Below are 21,225 nucleotides of genomic sequence, written 5' to 3'. Positions count from 1 at the left end.
AAAAAACAAAACCCCAAATAAACAGGAGTGCCTAGCTGTGACTCCTGATCACAGGATCATGCGTTTGAGCCCCATGTTGGGTGTAGAGATGACATAAATTCCAAAAACATAAACAACCAAGAAACGAACAAAAACCCCCACTTGTAAGTTACTGCCGTCACTAGCCACAGCGTACCTTGGAAGTTGTGCTTTAACTTGTTTCTGACATAGATTGTGGTATCTCTCCACTTTTAGAAATCCCTGATTCAACATTCTCTGGCAGACCAAGTCCATTCTTTTACAAACCTACAGGAAGGAAGAAGGAGAAAGAATTTTAAAAAGTAAAAACCAAATAAATAACAATTAACCTAGACTCCTGTCAGCTGCAAGTGCTCTGTGCTGATGCTGCCCCCTCGTTTGCCGTCTGAATCTTTGAATCAGTATATACGGGCGAATGCCTCATAGTTTCTAACTCTTGCAACATTACGTTAAGAAATTAATATTAGTGTAGACAAGGGATATTTCACCTTTAGCTATTTGTTGAATGTTCTGAATGTATCCCCACCACTATGGTCAGAACTATAGTCATGAAGATCAACGTATTCAAAAGGTTTTTAAACTTTTTTTTTTTTTTTAAGTTTTTGAGAGAGCGCGCAAGCGGGGCAAGGGGTAGAGAGAGAGGGAGACACAGAATCGGGAGCAGGCTCCAGGCTCCGAGCTGTCAGCACAGAGCCCGACGCGGGGCTCGAACCCACAAGATGTGAGATCATGACTTGAGCCGAGGCTGGATACTGAACTGACCGAGCCACCCAGGCGCCTCTCAAAAGGTTTTTCCAAGTTTGAAAAAAGAAAATTCTCCTTTAGCTAAAAATGTGTATTCAACCTCTCATAAAGTTTATATCACCTATAATCAGAATGAGAATTCTTATTTATTTCTACCAGTCAAGGTTAACTACAGAGAGTTAGTCTCTGCTAGACTACCATAGTCTCCATGACATATTTTAACATATGTAGCAGAATCCTGAATATTTTGAATCTTTGAGGAATACTGTGCTTTTTATAGAGTAAAAGCACAAAACCACAGTCAGAACATCTAAAGTGGAGCCTGACTTCTACACATTCTTGAGCAAGTCAGCTACCGTGTGTAAAAGGTGGGCAGCATCTAACTCCCAGGGAGATCATTAGGATTAAATGAAACAACAGACGCTAAAATCACTTGGTAAACTCTAAAGTACTATGTAAAGATTACATTAAGTAAATTTTGTTGAACTTAGTACTAATTTGAAAACTTTGTTCCATAGATGCTAGATTTCTGCGACATCCCGGCACCTTTGTTATCCTAACAAAACCTGCTACGCAAAATCCATTTCTTCTTTGATCCCTGAGAATTTGGCAGTGACTCGGCCATCAACTTGAACACCAGCTCTCACTGCATAGTGTGGACACTGAGAGTGCACGACACAGGTAAATCTGTACCAAGGCCAAGTCAAGCAGGTGGGCTTGTCATGTGCTTCTTCCCATCTCTCGTGGTGCCCAAGCACAAACGCTTGCACAAACGTTTCCCTTGTTGAAACGGAAATGCTGATGAAATCCTTGGTGTCTGTTTTCCCCTGAGAACACAGACACACAAATTCTGGCAACCTGGACAATGAAGGCTTTACTGCTCTAGTACTAAATACTATGGGCTTCCTAATTCACAACGCGCCAGATGAAAGGTGTTAAAAAACACTGCTTTTCAATTTGAAAACAAGAACAGCAAATTTTAAGTACTGAGTAATTCTTAATAAATGGTATTTTAAAATATGGTGGGATTCTACCCCCCCCCCCTTCCTTTTTGGTAGAAAGAGGGCACAAGTGAGCGAAGGGCATAGAGAGAAGGAAGAGAGAAGCAGGGCTCATGCTCACCTGATGTGGGGCTCGAACTCACAAACCACAAGATCATGACCTGAGCTGAAGTCTAACGCTTGACCCACTGAGCCACCCAGCTGCCCTGGAGGGATCTGTTTCTAACTAAAATAAACCAACTGTCAACATACCTTCAATGTCTATTAAAGAAAATGACAGTAATAAAAACAATATGTATCAAGATAACTTTTAACGTTTATTTTTTGTAATCTCTACACCCAACGTGGGGCTTGAACCCACGATCCCGAGATCAAGGGTCTCATGCTCCCCCGACTGAGCGAGCCAGGTGCCCCAACATAAATAACTTTTAAAGGAAAAATAATGCTTCTAAAAGTATCTAGTGAGTTCCATTTTTGCACATCTCTTTGATATGTGGCTTTAGAGGATGTAAAATATCATATCTGCTTCTGTATTCAATCTACTGAGATATTACCTTGGAAAATCCTAGAAAACATAATACACAAGGATACATTTCATGAACTCTCGGTTTGCTGACATCATCTAATGTCGCAACAGCTACTGGAAAGCTCTGTCCACTTGTGAAAGGCGAGTGAAAAAATGGGCAAGAACAGCTTAGTAGTATAATGAAAATATTTTAGATCTTACAGACTCCTTCAAAGGGTCTTGGGAACCGCTTTGGGATCCCAGGACTAAACCTGAAGAACCAGTGCTCCATTCAAGAGGACAAAGGGCCTAAGATAGAGGTGTGGCCCGTGCGAAGGCACAGGGTCTGGAGTGACTACGCCACTGAGCAAATAGTGACAACAGAGCAGATGTGCAGGCAAAGCTGAGTGAGTGAAATACTTGGAGCAGAGAAATCAGTAATGAGAAAGAACTTTAAAAAGACTGCCCATTTTGGGAAAGATCTCGTATGGAGAATGGTCATTTTCTGTAAGATGTGGGTCCAGAAAATCCATGAAGATGAACCCCCAAAGGAAGAAATGGAAGATAAGGAAATAAAGGCTTATATACAGAGTCTCAACATTTTAAAAAAGTGTTTATTTTATTTTTGAGACAGAGAGCATGAGCAGGGGAGGGGCAGAGAGAAGGGGACAGAGGATACGAAGTGGGCTCTGCTCTGACAGCAGAGATCCCAACACAGGGCATGAACTCACAAACCGGGAGATCATGACCTGGGCAGAAGTCAGATGCTTAACGGACTGAGCCACCCAGGTGCCCCTCAAGTAATATTTAATGTTAAAAGCTGGTAAAAAGATGGGGCATCTGGGTAGCTCAATCGGTTGAGCGTCTTGCCTCTTGGTTTCGGCTCAGGTCATGATCTCATGGTTTGTGAGTTTGAGCCCCGCATTGGGCTCCATGCTGACAGTGTGGAGCCTGCTTGGGATTCATTCATATTCTCTCTCTCTCTCTCTCTCTCTCTCTCTCTCTCTCTCTTTCTCCCTTCCTCCCTCTTCCCCTCCAGGGTGTTCCTATCAAAATAAATAAACTTAAAAAAGAAAAGCTGGTAAAAAGAGAAAACAGGAGGTCACAAAGACAGACAAATTGGAACAGCACCAAAAAAGCTGAAGTCAAAAATATTTTAAGCATTAGTCAATACTGTAGGAAAAGATCAGCCTTTAAAGTGGTATTCTTTCTTTCCTGGATGTTTGATAAGCATGGACTGACCAGTAGCACAAAAACAAAGATACAACGGATCATATATCTTTGTGGAGAATTCAGAAAGAAGCAAAGTGGCCTCTGAACAGTTGGGCCCTGAACAACACAGATTTGAAGTGCACGGGGCCACCTATACATGCATTTTCCTTTTTTCTTTTTGTGGATAAATTCAGTACAGCTCTGTAAATGTATGTTCTCTTCCTTATGATTTTTTTTAAACATTATTTAACTGTAAATGATTTCTTTTCTCTAGCTTACTTTATCATAAGAATAAGGCATATGATATGTGCAACACCTGAAACATGTGTTAATGGACTAATGGACTGCTTATGTCACCAGTGAGGCTCCTGATCAGCGGTAAGCTATTAGTAGTTGAGCTTTTGGGGGGGGGGGGGGGTGTCAAAAGTTCTATGTGGATTTTCAAATGCATCGTGGTTGGTGCCCCTAACCCTTGCGTTGTTCAAAGGTCAACTGTACGCTAATTTCCCCTGCGATACCTGATTATGTATGCTAGCTTGCAATGCAAAATTATCTCATTTAAAATATAGCTTTATACATATGGGTAGTTTAAGAATTTCCCAAAGCTAAGAGAGCCAAAGCATAGGAGACTGTTAAAAACTGAGAACAAACTGAGGGTTGATGGGGGGTGGGAGGGAGGGGAGGGTGGGTGATGGGTATTGAGGAGGGCACCTTTTGGGATGAGCACTGGGTGTTGTATGGAAACCAATTTGACAATAAATTTCATATACTGAAAAAAAAAAAAGAATTTCCCAAAGCTAAAGGGAAGAGTATTTATTTCCCTGGTTTATTAAAACAAAACAAAAATCCTAGCAATTCAGCCATTTGCCTAAGACAGTAAAATACAATTCTGAAGTCTAATATACAAAGATGATGACTCTGTCAAAAACTACCATGACATTTATAGATCAGCCAAAACCTACACTATCAATATAGAACGGAGCTGATGGAATATCAGCCTCTAATGGGGACATTTGGTTTGGGTCCCTCTTGCTGTCCTGCTTTGAGAGAACAGATGTGGTTTTTCCTTGTTAAGTACTTCAAGATTTAAAATGCCACGTTTATCTTTTTCATCATTTTCTAACATAAGTAGTAATGAAAATTTTTCTTCACTCTGTTTAGAAATCTTTTCTGACATGTTGTGCCACCACGGTCCTTGACGATGCAAGACACGTACGCCATCAATGTGTGCGACCCACAATTTCCCTGTTAAACCTAATCTTAATATCAAAATCTTGGCTGATTCTAAGATGCACATTTTTGCATATTTTAACATTTGACATTGGAAATGGTCCTAGAATTATAACCGGCAGCATTTCTTCTTCAGATGTCTTAGAATGCCTTGGAATATAAAATGGTGGACTTCTTTGATTTTGTTTAAGATGTTATAGAGACTTTAAGATGCTACCAATTTAACAAAAGCTCTTCTGGCGGGGGGGGGGGGCGGGAACATAAACACTGCTACACAAATCTACATATAAGTTGATCAAGACACATTCTGATTTCAAAAATGTTAAAATCTGAAGCTGTATCTTAGAATCAAGGAAATATTGTAATGGAACCACATTTTTCATGTACTTATTTCATGGTCTACGTTCTCAAGTGAACTGAATACTTGATGTTTTTCTCCAATGAATCCAGAAGCTATTACCAAAGATTAGGCTGCTTACTAATAACCCTCAAAGTGGAAGGAACTTAAGACACCAGAACCTTCAGTGAGGACATGGAGACATTAAGAAATTATGTAATTTGCACAAAGTCACCACACCATTCAGTGGCAAAAGTAAAATTAAGAATTCAGGCTTCTAATTAGTATCTTCTTAAATTTAGCAATCGGCAGCACAGAGATGGAAATAATCACCCTAATTACTCTCAACTGATTGCGGTCTCACGAACACTGTCCTGCGGCAGGGACTGTCAGCAGCGGCCTCAAGTAGGACTTCTTGAGCAGGCAACATGAGGTCTCAAGGACATCGGTGGGTGTTCTCCCCACAGTGCTGAGGTTAGAGACATGGCGCTAGACCAAAATCTTTCTAAAATTCTTCCAAAGTTCAAAAACCAGAAAACAATGAGACAAATCTGCACTGTAAAACATTTTATAAGCCATCTGTCCTGATTCTTCAAAATGCCAACTGCGTGAAAGAATGAAAAAAGTAGGGAGAATGTTCTAAAGAGACAAATGTTTTATTAGATTCAAAGCACTTATCATCCACCAAAAAAACCAAAAAACCAAAAAACACTATAGGGACATTTTGGGGACAATTGAGAAATTAAAATGTAAAATGTAATTTTAAATCCCTGGAAAGTGATAATAGTGTGATTACAAAAAGGACAAAAATGTCATTTTATTTGCATTTGACTTTCAAATGGTTTAGTGAAATAAATAATCTGTGTGTAGATTTAGAGAGGGAGAGAATGATCAGACAACTGAAAGAGATAAAGCAAATGTGGCAAAAAGTTAATGATGGGTAACAAATCACTTAAAAATTGTGCTTCCATGGTATGGATTATCTAATATACGATCCCATATAAAGAGACACAGAGTTAATTATGTACTAGAATCACAACTTTTACATTTTTTGGGTTTCCCCCGTAGATGTTCACTTGGAAAGAAAATATAAATTTACTATCAGACTGAGCAAAACAATTAGGAAGAAAAGCCTGTTCCCAGGATTTCTATAATGCCTCCTAAAAGCCAAAGAGAAAAACTTTTCTGGGGCGCCTGGGTGGCTCAGTCAGTTCAGCAATCAATTGTTGATTTTGGCTCAGGTCACGACCTCGAGGTTCGTGGGATCGAGCCCCGAGTCGGGTTCTGTGCTGACAGCGCAGAGCCTGCTTGGGATTCTGTCTCTCCCTCCCTCTCTGCCCTTCTGCCGCTCACTCTGTCTGTCTTGCTCTGTCTCTTGTTCTCCTGCAGACAGCTACTCACTAACTATACACTAGCTTCATATCATCTTATCAATGTTTGTTATCATTAAGAGTATTTTTCTGGGCGCCTGGGGGGCTCAGCGGGTTAAGTGTCCGGCTTTTGCTCAGGTCATGATCTCACAGTTCGTGGGTTCGAGCCCCGCACCGGGCTCTGTGCGGACAGCTTGGAGCCTGGAGCCTGCTTCGGATTCTGCGTCTCCCTCCCTCTCTGCCGTCCCCTGCTTACGCACTCTCTCTCTTTAAAAAATAAATAAACGTTAAAAAAAAAAGACAATTTTTCACTCAAGCTTCTTAAAATGCTCCTAAATTAAAACATTTTCTCATCTTGTCTGTTGGAGGTAAATACGAAGCAGCTCACGTTTCAGCTCTGCTATAATTTGTACAGAAAATACATTCCCCTCACAACAACATTTATGTTGTGTTCGTCACACGGGGCAGCGAAGTGCTTTTTAGAACGATTCAGGGGTGCCTGCGTGGCTCAGCTGGTTAAGCGTCGGACTCTTGGTTTTGGCCCAGGTCATGATCTCACGGTTTGTGAGGCCGAGCCCTGCAATGGGCCCTTTGCTGACAGTGCAGAGCCTGCTTGGGATTCTCTCCCTCCCTCTCTCTCAAAGTAAGTAAAAAACTTAAACAAGAGAGAGAGAGAGAGAAAACGATTTCATTTATTCAACAAATATTGAATACTGATACAGAATCACAGACTATGAAGGATCCCTGATGAAAGGGTATAAGGAACCTAAATTCAGTGCTCGACCGGCCCTTCCGGAGACAATTCCAACACAACACGCAAGAGCAGCAGTGTTGTAGGGGGAACTCCGAGGAACAGGAGGGGGTCAAGTTCAGGCAAGAATCCCAGAGGCTTTCCCGCGGTGCTAACAGGACGGTGTACCCCGAAGACAGGCAGGAGCGGCTGCGGACAGAAGAGGCGTGCTTGCAGGACTGGGGTATCTGGGAAACCCAACAGCTCGACGATGCTGGTTTCATTTTTTTTTTTTAATTTTTTTTTCAACGTTTATTTATTTTTGGGACAGAGAGAGACAGAGCATGAACGGGGGAGGGGCAGAGAGAGAGGGAGACACAGAATCGGAAGCAGGCTCCAGGCTCTGAGCCATCAGCCCAGAGCCTGACGCAGGGCTCGAACCCACGGACGTGAGATCGTGACCTGAGCCGAAGTCGGACGCCCAACCGACTGAGCCACCCAGGCGCCCCGATGCTGGTTTCAATCAACCTTCGTGCAAGACGCTGGAAGGAGGTGCCCGGGAGAAACCTCTTGCAAAGGTGATCTTTTGCTCCTAGTCTCAAACGTCAAAGACTGGACCGTACGCACACGCCATCCTTTGAAGCTAGCACCTTCTCCCACCCCGCGAGAACCCGCACACCCTGCATGTGGGGCGCGCAGGTGCCTCTGGCCCCGGTCAGGAAATGATGACACGAAGGGGTGCGGGTTGTTTCCTGATGTCTTCACCTGCCCCCCCCCCCCAAAAGTTGTCCACGCTGGAGCTTCTCAAAACAGCTTCTTAAATCTGGCTGGTCTGTGACATGAAAAAGGGCAAAGGGAGGGGGAGCCTGACCATTGCCGTAGGTCATATGACACGCCACACAATCCTCTTGCTGCTCTGATTAGTCACCCTGCTCCAAGCACTTCGTCACACTGCATGTCATTTTTGTTTCCGCCAGGAACGTTCTTTCACTGTTACTAACTGGACAAAAACTCATCTTGAGGAAGCCTCTCCTGAATAACCTCAACATTCTTGTATTTATCATCTTTGCACTTGTTATCTGCCGCCTTGTAAGTATGCTCCTTCTGTTTTCATGATCCTGCGGGCAGGCTTACTGACTGAAACCCTCTTTCAGACTAGAATCTTCAGGAATAATGAATTGTCCCCCACATGTTATAATCATGTACCTGTACTTAAGTACCTGGTAATAAAAATAACCTAATGATGAGATGGGGAGGGGGGAGCCACAAATCAGCAACACAAAGAATATATTCTCTGTAACACCGCAACAAAGAGCAGTGGTTCTCCAAGTGTGCTCTAGGGACCCCTGGGCTCCCCAAGATCCTTTTGAGAGTCTGTGAGGACAAACTATTTTCCTAATACCAAGATGTAACTTGCCACTTTTACTCTCGTTCTTTTATAACACATAGTGGACTTTTCCAGAGGCAACGGGACACGTGATAACGTTTTTTGACAGTTGATGACGTATGTACTGTCTATTCCTGTGTCTTCTAGAATTTTCTAAGGTAAGCTCTTAGGTTCTCAATAACTTTTAAGAGTGTAAAGATGTCCCGGATTTAAAAAAAAAAAAAATGTTACAGAACAACAAAGATGAGGAAAACAGCTTGGCTATTAAAAAATAAAGAATAACTGTTTCTCATTTTCCTTTGTATTTTCTACCAATCAACCTTCTCTGTGACTACACTTTTCTAGCATATTTGAACACAAGCTGGAAAAGGAACTATAAACGGGGAACAGATTTAAGTAGCTAGAGTGTCTAAGGCAATACCTTGGGATAAAGTACGTCTGCATTTGGTTACCTACCGAAAAATTTCCTTCTAGATAACGAGCAAGCCTTCTGAATTTAACCTTTAGTCGTACTTATGACCTGAACCGCTAATAGGATTCCATTAAATTTACAGGAGCTACGCTCAAACCACACAGGAAAAAACTCCTAGGATCTCGCTAAAACATCTTTGAAAATGCCTGCCACATTCGTGATTCAGTGAGTGAGAACACCGTGCTCACCAGTCGGAGCTCTGCGCTCAAGCCTGGCTTAGACAAGCTCCCTAACAGGGCAGGAACTCACTTCTTAACCTTTGCTACTTGTTTCAAAAACTCTCAAACTTGTCAAGGGGGCCTAGGTGACCGTCTAAATCTGCATCAGCACAAATCTGTCTGATCTACTGGAAAAAACAACTCAAAGTACAAGTTTTGTCATTTCAAAAGTTCTACTTGGCCAAATAATTTTAAGTATGTTGGAAGAGTTAAATATTTAAATAACTATTTTTGTGTAACCAGGATTTCCAGGCTCTGGGCATATTTTTGGAGTAACAGTCAATGGCAGGGAAGCCCCAACAATTCAACAGGCTATTTGCACAATCCCTTGGAAGTAGCCAGACTGCGGAGTCAAATTTAAATTATTCGTGGCCACAGGAAGCAAAGACTACACCAACCAAAGTGCACAGAGAATTCGAGAATGTTATTTTAGCAATTTCAACCTTTTGAGAGCAAATCTTTTGTGCCTGTTCCCTAATTTAGGTGCTAACAGTTACAGCTGAGGTCCTAGTAAGGCAAGTAACCTGGGAAGGAAGAAAAACCCCAAATATCCCAACATCAACCGCTGGGTAGTTGACATTTAGCTTTACGGAAGCTAATTCTGTTCTTAATTAATATCGCCCTCTTCAAAGCATATCCAGCCTTAATTCCATGAAACAAACAAACAAACAAACAATCCCCACACACTTAGAAATGAAAGGAGCTAAGAAACTGATGCTCCAGATAGCAGCACCCACACTGACGTTCCTGGAGTTTCTGGCAAACAGTTCTTTAGGTACAAACGGCCACTTGGCTAGAAAGGGCACGTCAGGCACCCCCTGCACCCGCCACACAGCTTCTAGACTGCCAATTTCATAAAGACCACAACTAAATTAATGCTGACATCTAGTGGCAAGAAAGAACATCTTTCTTTTATAATGCTACCTGAATTGTGCCTTAGGACACCAAACCAATGACTCTGAAACCAAAGACATTTCCAAATCCCCACAAAAGATTATCCACTTAATCTAAGAATCATCTACTGATCTTAAGTAAACAAAGGAATTTCCTCATTACTAAACCAGAGGGAAAAAGCACCCCTCTCTGAGACATAAAATTGGCTGCAGAACCTTTTGGGGTGGGGGTGGGGGGCGATGGTGGGGCAGGGGATGGTAAGGGACTCCCTATGAAAAATCCTTGTTTGAGACCACAAATCGTGTCCTTAAACGCTTGGGACAGGTGACTGCTTAAGAATGCAGCTCAGTATTTCACTGGAAAGACGTCATTTATCAATAAACTGGGATGCATTTTAACTCTGTCCCGTAAGAAGCCAGTCCCCCCCCCCCTTTAAAAATGCTTTTAATTTCTAAAAAAGTGAACGACTGAGAAAGAACCCAGTGTCCTCCACACCTACAGAAGTGTGACCGCGCCAAGCTCTACAGAGCCATTGTCTGGCTCAGAGGCTCGACCCGCAGACACAAGACAGGACGGCAGGAAGCCTGATCGGACACCATGCTTTACCAACCCGAGGGAATGCTGGAGGTTCCACAGGGACTTCCAGGGTGCCATGCTCTGGGAACTCGGGGACAACCGGTTTGGAAACAGCACTTTCCAGCGGAAGAATTCTCCGCCCTGCAGCCCGGGTGGGCGAGAAAGAACACCGGCCGTCGGTCTGAATCAAAATTCGTCCACTTTCCTTTGAGAAGTCTGGTCTCCCTCCCACAGCGCGGTCATGGCCAAGCCGGAGCTGCAGGTGTGAACGCGGCCGGTCGACGGGAAGCTGCCGCGCACAGCGCATCCAGAAGTCCGTCTTTGTCCTCTCAGAAGCCACCCCGAGCCCGGATTTCGCGTCGACACAGAACCGGTCTGCAGTCCCTTCAAAATGTCCACCTCCTTCAACCTCCTTCCCACTCGGAGACAAACCCACCGACAGGAAGCACAACCTCTCCCTCAACTGAGCCGTTCGTCAAGCCCTCGGCCGAAGCTCGGCGCGCGGTAGGGTCCTGACGGCACAAATCGCGGAACCTCCGCGGCTCCGGGCGGGGGGGGGGGAGGGGGCACGGCGTCCCCCAGAGCCGGCGGCCGGGGGCCCGGGGTCACTAGTTAGGAAACGGCCGGGAGACCCGGCGCGGCCCGGGGGTGGGGAGGGTCGGGGCGAGGCCCAGCCGGGCTTCGTCACCGGCCAGCCGGAGGAGGGGGGTGCCGGGTCGCGTTCCCGCCCCTCCGGGCGCCCACCGGGGTGGGGGAGGCCTGGCCAGCAGGGAAACCTAGGGGGCGGAGGGGGGCACAGTGCGTGATCCCCACGGACGAGCCGAACCTGGCGCGGCCCGGCCGGGGGGCTGGAAGGTGGGGCACAAAAGGCGGCGACCGGAGCCGCGAGGTCGGCGCTCGGGCGCGGCGGCGGCGGCGGCGGGACGCCCAACTCCCGCCCCGCTTCCCGGGCCCCGCCGTCCCGACCCCGCGGCAGGAAGGGGGGCGACCCCGCTGACCGGCGCCCGGACTCCGCGTCCCGGAGCCGGCTGCGCCTCCCTCCCCGGGGACGCGCTCGCCTCTCCGCCCCCTCCCCAGACCGCGGCCGGCGGAGGGGGGCGGCGGGGGTCCCGCGGGGGCCTCACCAGGCGGAGCTGGCTAATTTCGTCGTAGGACATAAAGCTGAGGATGTTCTCGATGGCTACGATGGGCAGCGCCACCAGCGTGTTGTTCTGAGGCAGCTGGTCGGGAGCCAGCGGCGGGGCCGGGGACGCCTGGGAGCCCGGCTGCGGGGCCGGGGCCGGGGGCGGGGGCGGCAGGCGCTGGGCAGAGCCGGCGGCCGCACAGGGGCCGCCGTCGCCGTGGCCGCCGCCTCCTTCCTCGGCCATCCGCTCCTCCGACGCCGCCGCCATCTTGGGGGTTTGATGCCTTCCCCCCACTGCAAGGGGCCCAGGGGCGCTTCCGGTGCGTCACTTCCGCCTGGGCGCGGGGCGGGGCGGGGCGCCGGAGGGGCGGAGCCTGCGCGGGGACGCGCGGAGGGAGCCGCGGAGGTCGCCGCTGAGGTCGCAGGTCGTCGCGGCGGGGAGGCGGGGTCGGGCCGTGTCCGCCCCGGGAAGGCGACCCGAAGCCGCCCAGGGCCGGAGCGCGAGGGAGCCCGGCCGGTTGAAGTGCTGTCCGCCGGAGCGCGTTTCTTGGCGCGCCCCCTGACGCGGGACGGTGGCCACAGTGTCGCCTGAGTGCAGGTGGGACGCGGCTCAGAGTCGTGGTTTCCGCGGACCCAGGAGTGATTCGTTTAGGCAGGTAACAGGAGTGAGGTACTGATTGCAACAAGCAAGTGGAAGAACCTTGACATCAAGCTAAATGACAGAAACCAGGTCCAAGGGACAACACTCTTCTGGAAGTCTGCAGCCTAGTCCGTGGCGCGGAGGGGGCGGGGAAGGGGGAAGAGGGAGGGGGATGCAGGAGAGGGAGCTGCTTCCTGCTGTGGGGCTGGGGTGCTGCTGGGTGATGGGGGGGGGTTGCGGGGCCGGGGTGCTGCTGGGTGACGGCGGGTGCGGGGCCGTCCTGTTGGGTGATGGGGGCTGTGGGGCCGGGGTACTGCTGGGTGATGGGGGGTGCGGGGCCGGGGTGCTGCTGGGTGATGGGGGGTGCGGGGCCGGGGTGCTGCTGGGTGATGGGGGGGTGCGGGGCCAAGGTGCTGCTGGGTGATGGTGGGGTGCGGGGCCGTCCTGCTGGGTAATGGGCTGGGGGAGATGTGTGCAGGGCTGGGGGGGGATGCGGGGGAGGGAGCTGCTTCCTGCTGCGGCCAGGGTCCTGCTGGGGTGAGGAAGAAGGAGCGAGGGACGGAGGAGCGGGGACTTGGGGGGCAGAGGGGAGGAAGATGCGTCCTGTGGGGCCGGGGATGAAGGCGCTTCAGAGTCTGAGATAGAGGAAGCACAACCTTGTGAGTACCCTGAAATGTTAAAGTGATTTTTAGAATATATGAATTATATCTAAATTAAAAACTTGATTTAGGGGGGCTTGAGTGGCTCAATCCGTTAAGCCTCTGACTCAGGTCATGGTCTCAGGGTGGTGGGATGGAGCCCTGGGTTGGTGGAGGCTGCTTGGGACTCATTTTCTTGCTCTCTGTCTGTGAAAATAAATAAACATTTAAAGTTGATTTAGGCGGGAATCATCAAAAAAATACTAAGCTGAGAAAGTGAAAGGTGTGATGTGGAATCTAATATTTAGGTAGTCTCAAAATAATTGCCCACAAGTTACATGTTCATCGCAAAGATAAAAAAGGAGTTTGCAACAGAGAAATTTGGTGGCCACTACCGTATCCAAATCATCAGTATTAATATCAGGAGTTATGGGAGGAATGGACATCATGTACCTCCTGAGGATGTGACACAACATAACATTCCTGCAAAAAAGAAAAAAAGGCATAACCTTTATTCGAGGTAGGCAAACCTGGATAATTGATCAGTGCTCTGTAAAAACAGTATTGTCATGAAAGACAAAGACTAAGGACTTGTGGCAGATTAAAAGGGACTAAGGAGAGAAAATAACTAAACGGGTGGTCCTGGATTAGGAAAAGTAGCTCTAAAGAACATTATTGTGACAGTTGGCAAAATTTGAATATGGGCTATGTATTAGATAATGTAATCATATGTCATTTTTTGATTTGGATAATTGTGATCTCGTAAGAAAATGTTCCTCTTAGGAAATACACATTGAAGTTTTAGGGGTAGAGGGCCATATCTCAACTTGCTCTCAAATGGTTCAATAGATAGAGGAGATTAACAAAGCAAATACCATAAATGTTAACAAGTGGCGAATCTGGATGAAGAGTTTACAAGAGTTCCTTGCACTGTCTTGCAATTATTTCAAAATAAAAAAAAAATTTAAAGGTTGTGTGTGTGTGTGTGGAAATTAATACAGAGAAACATCCCTAAAGCGGATTCTGGATGCAGAAGGGGAGGCTGGAAGGGGGAGCTGTACCTCTCAAGGTCAATCACAGGAAGAACTGTCAATTACAGACGCAACAGGAAAGCATCCTGAATTCCAGGCCCCATGGGGAAGATGCGTGGGCATCTCCTCCGAGAAGAGACACCCCCCCCGCCCCCCCCCCCACAGCTCAGCCACTGAGAAACCACCATCACCCTCAACCCCGCTGCTTCTCCAGTGGATTTTGGTTCAAAACAACCCCTGCCAGGGGCGCCTGGGTGGCTCAGTCAGTTAAGCGTCCGACTCAGGTCATCATCTCGCGGTCCATGGGTTCAAGCAAGCCCCGCGTCGGGCTCTGTGCTGACAGCTCGGAGCCTGGAGCCTGTTTCAGATTCTGTGGCTCCCTCTTTCTCTGACCCTCCCCTGTTCATGCTCTCCTCTGTCTCAAAAATAAATAAACGTTAAAAAAAAAAATTATAAAAAAAACAACAACAACCCCTCCCAGCTTCCTCCTTCTTGTCCGTAAAATAACGTTCCTCTCCTCTCCGTTGAACTTGCCTATGGTTTTTGCCAAAGCGGGCCTGTCCCCAACCGCAATTCTCTGTTATTCCCAAATAACAACAGTCAGTTACTTTACTGGTAGTAACAATCAGTTACTTTCACTGGTAAAGTAACTGACTCCTATTTTTAAGGTTAGCACTTAATATTTCCATACTTTTGTATCCTCATCCTATAACAAAGATAAGGGTGCATAAATGACTAATTTTTGAAGCTTTCTGATCCTTGTTCTGGGTCTCAAAAGTCTCCAGTGTGTTCTTTGTTTTGCAGCTCTGGTTTGGAATCTAACTATTGCGTAGTAGATGCGGAAACTGCAGGAAAAGCTAAGTGAGTAAACAGGCTTTGGCAAAGGGGGTCAACTAAAGCAAGGAGATTAACGGGAGGGGGTGGTGGTTGGCCTGGCCGACTTGGCCCACTTTCCCCATTGTGGGCACCTATCTTGTTGCAGATTGTGAAATCCTTCGTTGTTCTTTCTTTCTTTCTGCCCCACCCCGCCCCACCTCCAGGGCACGGTGGCATCAGTGAATGCTTGATGCCAAAATGTTTCTGATACATTTACAAATTTATGATGTTTGTTTCATCTCCCCTAATAGATTATAATCTCACTTTCTGCCTGGCTATTGCTCTCCATAGCACCAATTACAAATTGGTCTGAAATTTATTTTCTACCCTGTTTTAGTAAAATTTGATACTTTGTTAATAGGTTGGCTTGGGGGGCACCTGGTTAAGCGTCTGACTTGGCTCGGGTCATGATCTCCCAGTTCATGGAATTGGCCCCGAGGCGGGCTCTGCACTGACAGCCCAGGGTCTGCTTGGGATTCTCTGTCTCCGTCTCTCTCTGCCACTCCCCTGCTCGCTCGCGTGTGCGCTCTCTCTCTCTCTCTCTCTCTCTCTCTCTCTCTCAAAAATAAGTAGACATTGGGGCACCTGGGTGGCTCAGTTGGTTAAGCGGCCGACTTCGGCTCAGGTCATGATCTCGCGGTTCAGGTCATGATCTCGTGGTCCGTGAGTTCGAGCCCCTCGTCGGGCTCTGTGCTGACAGCTCAGAGCCTGGAGCCTATTTCGGATTCTGTGTCTCCCTCTCTCTGACCCTTCCCCGTTCATGCTCTGTCTCTCTCTGTCTCAAAAATAAATAAACGTTAAAAAAAAAATTTAAAGAAAAAAAGAAAAAAAATAAGTAAACATTAAAAAAATAGATTGGATTGAAATTGGACCCCTATAAATAGAATTGTGCTTTAAATACATTGTGGGAACTCTCATTATAAAGGAAACGCATGGAAAATTCTTTAAAAAGTGAATTATCACTTCCTAATTTAATTTGTCTGTTTTTTAAATTCACTAGTTGCATGCAGTTTTGTTTTGCTTGAAAGCGGTGTGTGAAAAGCATTCTATTCCCTTTCTACCTGTGGCCAACTGGTTAACCTGGGGCAGGTGACCACGGATCAGCACAACAGAATAAAACTTTGCAAACAACTTAACACTTTCTGCCAGTAAGCTCATTCAAACTGTCCTCTGTTTATGTATATTGCATCTGGTGGCCTTATATTCCCTATACTTTTTTTTTTAAGTTAATTTATTTTTAGAGAAAGAGAGAGAGCGTGAACGGGGAAGGGGCAGAGAGAGACAGAGACAGAATCCCAAGCAGGTTTCACACCGTCGGCACGGAGTCCGACTCGGGGGCTCAAACTCACGAACCCTGAGATCGTGAGCTGAGCGGAAACAGTCCGATGCTCGATAGACTAGCCACCCACATTTTTTTTAATAGAGAAAATTTCAAAACATACGGTTTTTTTGTTTCAATTATTGAAATCAATGCTCGCTTTGAAGATCCTCTCCAATCAAAACAAATAACTTGTAACTGAAACAAATATTTGAACTTGTAGGAGTTAGGGGTTCTAAATGAGGTTTCATGCCAGCAAAGTACTGGAGGACCTTTGCAAGCCGGTGGTCTCAAGTGTGAGGATGAGCAGATACAGCAAATGGGTGGAGTTTCGAATTCCTCAGATTAAAGACGGTCGAGTCAGTTTACTGTAACGCAGACAGCGGGCGTTATCTTGGCCTCCCTTTTCCGTCTGCCTTCCTGGTCAGGGTGTGTTGGGTCCGGTGCCGTGGGTCTTGGTGACGGGCGAGCTAAGCGATGGCCCCTCCACGGGAAGAAGGGCTTTATATGTGAAAAAGAGGAAACTAAAACCAGATGTTGTTTTTCCTATGTTTGAGCAGGTTTATAATGTGGAGAAAGAAGGGTGAGCCCATAGACTAACTTGAAAGAGGTTTGAGTGTTTCTGTAGATTGTAACTATTTTTTCTCCTTTTAAAAACATTTTTTTTAATGTTCATTCATTTTTTGAGAGTGACAGAGCGTGAGCGGGGGAGGGGCAAAGAGAGAGATGGGGAGACACGGAACCCGAAGCAGGCCCCAGGCTCCCATCTGTCAGCACAGAACCCGACGCGGGGCTCGAACTCACCAACCACGAGATCATGACCTGAGCCGAAGCCCGATGCTTACCGGACTGAGCCACCCAGGCGCCCCTCTCCTTTTTAATTATAGTAAAAAGTCACATAACACAATTTACCATCTTAACCATTTCTCTTTTTATAATTTTTTAAAGTATATTTATTTATCTTGAGAGAGACAGGGACAGCACGCGTGGGGGAGGGGCACAGAGAGAGAGGATCCCAAGCAGGCTCTGCACGGTCAGCGCAGAGCTCGACTGAGCCACCCAGACACCCCTTGGATACACTATTTTAATTTTACTTTCCCACCAGCAGTGCACAAGTTTCCAGTATCTCTCCATCCTTGCCAACGCTTGTAATTTTCTGGACAGTAGCCATTTCAGTCAGCGTGAGGTAATGCCTCCTTGTGGTCTTGATTTGCATTTCCTGAACTGTTTGTGTTGGTGAGCATCTTTTCAGATGGTTATTGGCCATTTGTATATCATCTCTGGAACTTTGTCCAGTTTTTAATTGGTCTGTGTATTTCATGGTTGTTGTTGAGTTGTGTGACTTCTTTATATATTCTGGATCTTAGCCCCTCATCAGGTATGTGATTTGTAAATCTTTTCTCCCATTCTGTGGGTTACCTTGTCACCCTGTTGACTGTCCTTAGATGCACAGAAGTTTGACAGTTTGATGTTGTCCCATTTATCTAGTTTTGTTGCCTGTGCTCTTGGTGTCGTAGGCAAGAGATCATTGCCACATCCAATGTCATGAAGCTTTCCTCCATGATTTTCTCGAAGGAGTTATAGTTTTAGATCTTTCATTTAGGTTTTTGATCTGTTTTGAGTTAATGTTTGTAAGCAAAGCGAGGTGGGGGTCCAGCGTCGTTCTCGTGTTTGTGTTTGTCCGGTTTTCCCAGAACCATTTGCTGAAGACCCTGCCCTCCGTCCAGTGGTTAGTCTTGGTGCCCTTGGCAGAGATCATTTGACCATATATGTGAGGGTTAATTTCTGGGCTGTCTCTATTTCTTCGGTCTGTATGTCTGTCTTTACGTGAGGACCACACTCTGCAGTGTCATGGTTAGTATAGTTTTGTAATACATTTTGAAATCAAGAATTGCGAAGCCTCCAACTTTGTTCTGCTTTAAGTATCTTTTTTAAGACCCACTATGTGATGACGTGGGAAGTTTCCTGCCGTGGCTAATGCTCGGGATTCTGTCATTAGACGCACTCTTTTTAATTTAAAGCTTTGCCGCTGTGGAAAGATAGCCCACCCGAGTTCAAATCAGCAAGTGGATATTGGTTACTAAATGGATAAGGCCCTGGGGAGACACCAAGATAGTGTCCCCCGCGCCCGCCTTCAAGAGGAAGTGACCTGGTTGCAGAGGTGATCGTCCCATGGATCCGCTGAACCGGCCCCACTGACCTGGCAGGCCGGAAGGGGGGCTCCTCACACACCGTCTTCCCAACATCGTATGTTCGGAGAGATAGGTTGAGTCTCCCAGACTGTTCTCTGTTCTTGAGACCCAGTGATTCAGCTAGCTGCGCCCTCCAGCCACTAGTGAAGTGTGCAGACAAAAACCGACGACAACGTGTGAGTAGCGGTCGTCAGTTCTGAGCCAAAGCATCAGGGAGAGCTTCACGGAAGCGGTGGCGGTTGAGCTGGGCCTCGAAGGATGACGGCGTCGGGGAACTCGCAGGGGTTTGTCAGTGAAAAAGCGAAGGAGGATGTGAGGACATTTCAAAGAAAAAGGGACAGTAGGAGCAAAGGGCATGAACTGTGTAAGCGGCTGGAAGATGAGGGAGGTACCTGCACGTGTCCCCAGGATTTGGGGTTTTAATTCCCTAGACCAGTGGCGATTGCTTTAGTTCTTAATTCTTTTAAAATCCTTGTGCCAGTTTTCAATGTATTGCCTCTGAGCTCCAAAATCACTTTTTTTTTTTTGTTGCCTGCTTTGTGAAGACAGATTCAGGCCCTTTAAATATCCTTCCTTTCTGGAGAGCCGTTGGAACGCGCAATGGAGCCATGTCAACTCCGGGGCCCGGTCCGTCAGCGGCCTCCCCTGCACCCCTGCTCCCATGAATGGTCTGTAGGGAAGTAGCTGGGGACGGGGGGCTCCCCAAGAGCAGCCTTCCCTGGCATCCTGGAGAGCGAGGCGGGTTTCTAGCAAGTCCTGTCCACCTGTCAGCACAGCCCCCGGGCGATGCCCTGCGACCCCTGAGCCACAGCTGTGCCCTCCAGCAAGCTCTGGGGCTCAGCCCTGAGGGATCCCCTTCCTCGGAGGCTGTGTCTTAGCTCAGGGGCTGTGCCCACTCCTTACATTTGTGTTCCTGCGTTCTTTAGAGTTCTCTTTCCTGCTGGCTAGCCAGTCTCTTCTTGTTCCGATCTGCCGCTGTGGTGTCTGTGTAAGCCGACTAACGCCATCTCGAACAAATCCCCTCTGGTGACCGCGACCATCCAGAGCACCGGCCCCTGCCCCCACTCTTTCCTTTTGTTCACCCGCACCCCTACGTCTACCCTCGAGGCCTGGAGATCTGACTGTGACCGTCTCCCCCGACCCCTTCCCGTGGCCCCCCGGCGTCCTCCCAGCCTCCAGCTCTAAAAGCAGGTCCTGAGGGAGGTGGGGTACGGAGACCTACTCACTGGTGACTGCCCAAAACTTAAGTCCCCTTAATAAGCCATTTCTCCAGGGGCGCCTGGGTGGTTCAGCCGGTTAAGCGTCCGACTTCAGCTCAGGTCATGAGGTCGTGGTTGGTGGGTTCGAGCCCCGCATCAGGCTCTGTGCTGACAGCTCAGAGCCTGGAGCCTGCTTCGGCTTCTGTGTCTCCCTCTCTCTCTGCCCTTCCCCTGCTTGCACTCTGTCTCGCTCTCAAAAATAAATAAAGGTTCACAAGCTGGATTTATCGGCCTTTTCATTCTGTCTTATGGCTCCTCCTGCCTTTGGAGACCATTTTGTACACACCTTCCCTCCATGGAGGGGTATTAGACTCTCCCTGTTCAAGTTACTGTTGGCTTCTGTCTCTTTGTTAGACTCAGACTGATACAGTAGGGAAATCCTGTTTTTACAGTGAAGATCTTTCGGGAACCTGAATACAGCCTAACAGATCTTTCCCGGCAAAGCAGGGGGAAGGCCCCAGACTTGCCCCCACAGCCCCCTCTTGTTCCCTGAGGCAGCCTGTCTCTGACCACCAGTCCGCAAACACTTGAGGGCGATCGCTGTGGGCCGTCGGGAGCCCGTAGCGGTAGAGGAATGACTCAGTTGTGTGTCTGGGGCAGTAATTCTGGGGACAGATTGGAAGGCAGAGGGTTGGTATGGAAAGGATCCCGGTTAGGAGGACGGCATCGTGGTCAGGGAAAAATAAGATTTTGGATGTGAATTAGAACAATGATTTTCAAGGTGGAGAAGAGAAATCGTTCAAGTTGACCGGACTGAAACAAACTGGCCGTACTTAACGATTGGGTGCTAGAAATAAGGTACCGGAGAAGTTAAAGATAATACTGTCACACACCCTCAGCAACGGGACGGCAGATACGTCATTGAGGGAGGCGAGGGTTACGGGGAGAGGCTCAGGTTGGGGATGGGAGAAGAGAAAATGAGTCTGATTTGAGGCATCCTGAGAATTATAACAATAGCTCTAATTTATGGAATGGTCACCACGGGCCGATGACTTTTCCAGATGCCCTAATTCCCTCTGCATCCTGTTTTTAAATGTGCCCAGGATTTTGTGTTCATCAGGTAGAGTAGGACAACAGACACAGAGACAACCCCTGGGAGGAAGGCTCCACACCTGCAGGAAGGGGTGTGCCAGGTAGAGGCAGGGCAGGGGGAGTGGGGGGCAGGGGAGCAGAGAGTCTGGCCCAGAGCCTTCACGGGGAGGAACAGGTGAAGCAGGATGGGCTGGTTGTAGGATTGGACAGTTTGAACAGTCTCAGCGGCCCTGGGTCACAGGACGGACTAGTCATCTAGGACCGGCTCTGGGGTGATTCGGGGCGTGGGGACAGTCTTCCGAACTGCGGGGGGGGGCTGACGAAAGTGTGCAGATGCAGTCTGGATGGGCTGGTCTGCGTCCCAAAGTCCTCTCTAGGACTGTGCTGACCCTGCGGAGGGGAAGCCCCTCCCCCAGATTGGA

At 47.7% G+C, this 21,225-nt stretch overlaps 1 protein-coding gene and 1 long non-coding RNA gene across 3 annotated transcripts in view; one reads left to right on the top strand and one right to left on the bottom strand.

Annotated features, from left to right (window-relative positions):
- FBXO28 (F-box protein 28) overlaps positions 1 to 12,126 on the bottom strand; it is a 30,290-nt gene extending 18,164 nt beyond the window's left edge. The window contains exons 1-2 of one of the 2 annotated variants that reach the window (XM_043568661.1): positions 11,819 to 12,126; positions 176 to 285 (exon numbers count right to left, since the gene is read on the bottom strand). In XM_043568661.1, the coding sequence (XP_043424596.1) occupies positions 176 to 285; positions 11,819 to 12,085 (377 nt within the window). In that variant the 5' untranslated portion in view covers positions 12,086 to 12,126. The remainder of the gene's footprint in view (positions 1 to 175; positions 286 to 11,818) is intronic. The other variant, XM_043568662.1, reaches the window with a different exon arrangement.
- Positions 8,099 to 9,900, top strand: LOC122476224. The gene is made up of 3 exons (XR_006295421.1): positions 8,099 to 8,236; positions 8,610 to 8,692; positions 9,089 to 9,900. It is a non-coding gene; the product is annotated as an uncharacterized LOC122476224 (long non-coding RNA).
- Positions 12,127 to 21,225: the final 9,099 nt, after the last annotated feature.

Source organism: Prionailurus bengalensis, chromosome E4 (assembly GCF_016509475.1).
Source record: "Prionailurus bengalensis isolate Pbe53 chromosome E4, Fcat_Pben_1.1_paternal_pri, whole genome shotgun sequence".
Lineage (NCBI taxonomy): Eukaryota > Metazoa > Chordata > Mammalia > Carnivora > Felidae > Prionailurus > Prionailurus bengalensis.
The sequence above is the reverse complement of the archived record's forward strand: the minus strand, read 5'-3'. Positions and strand labels throughout refer to the sequence as shown.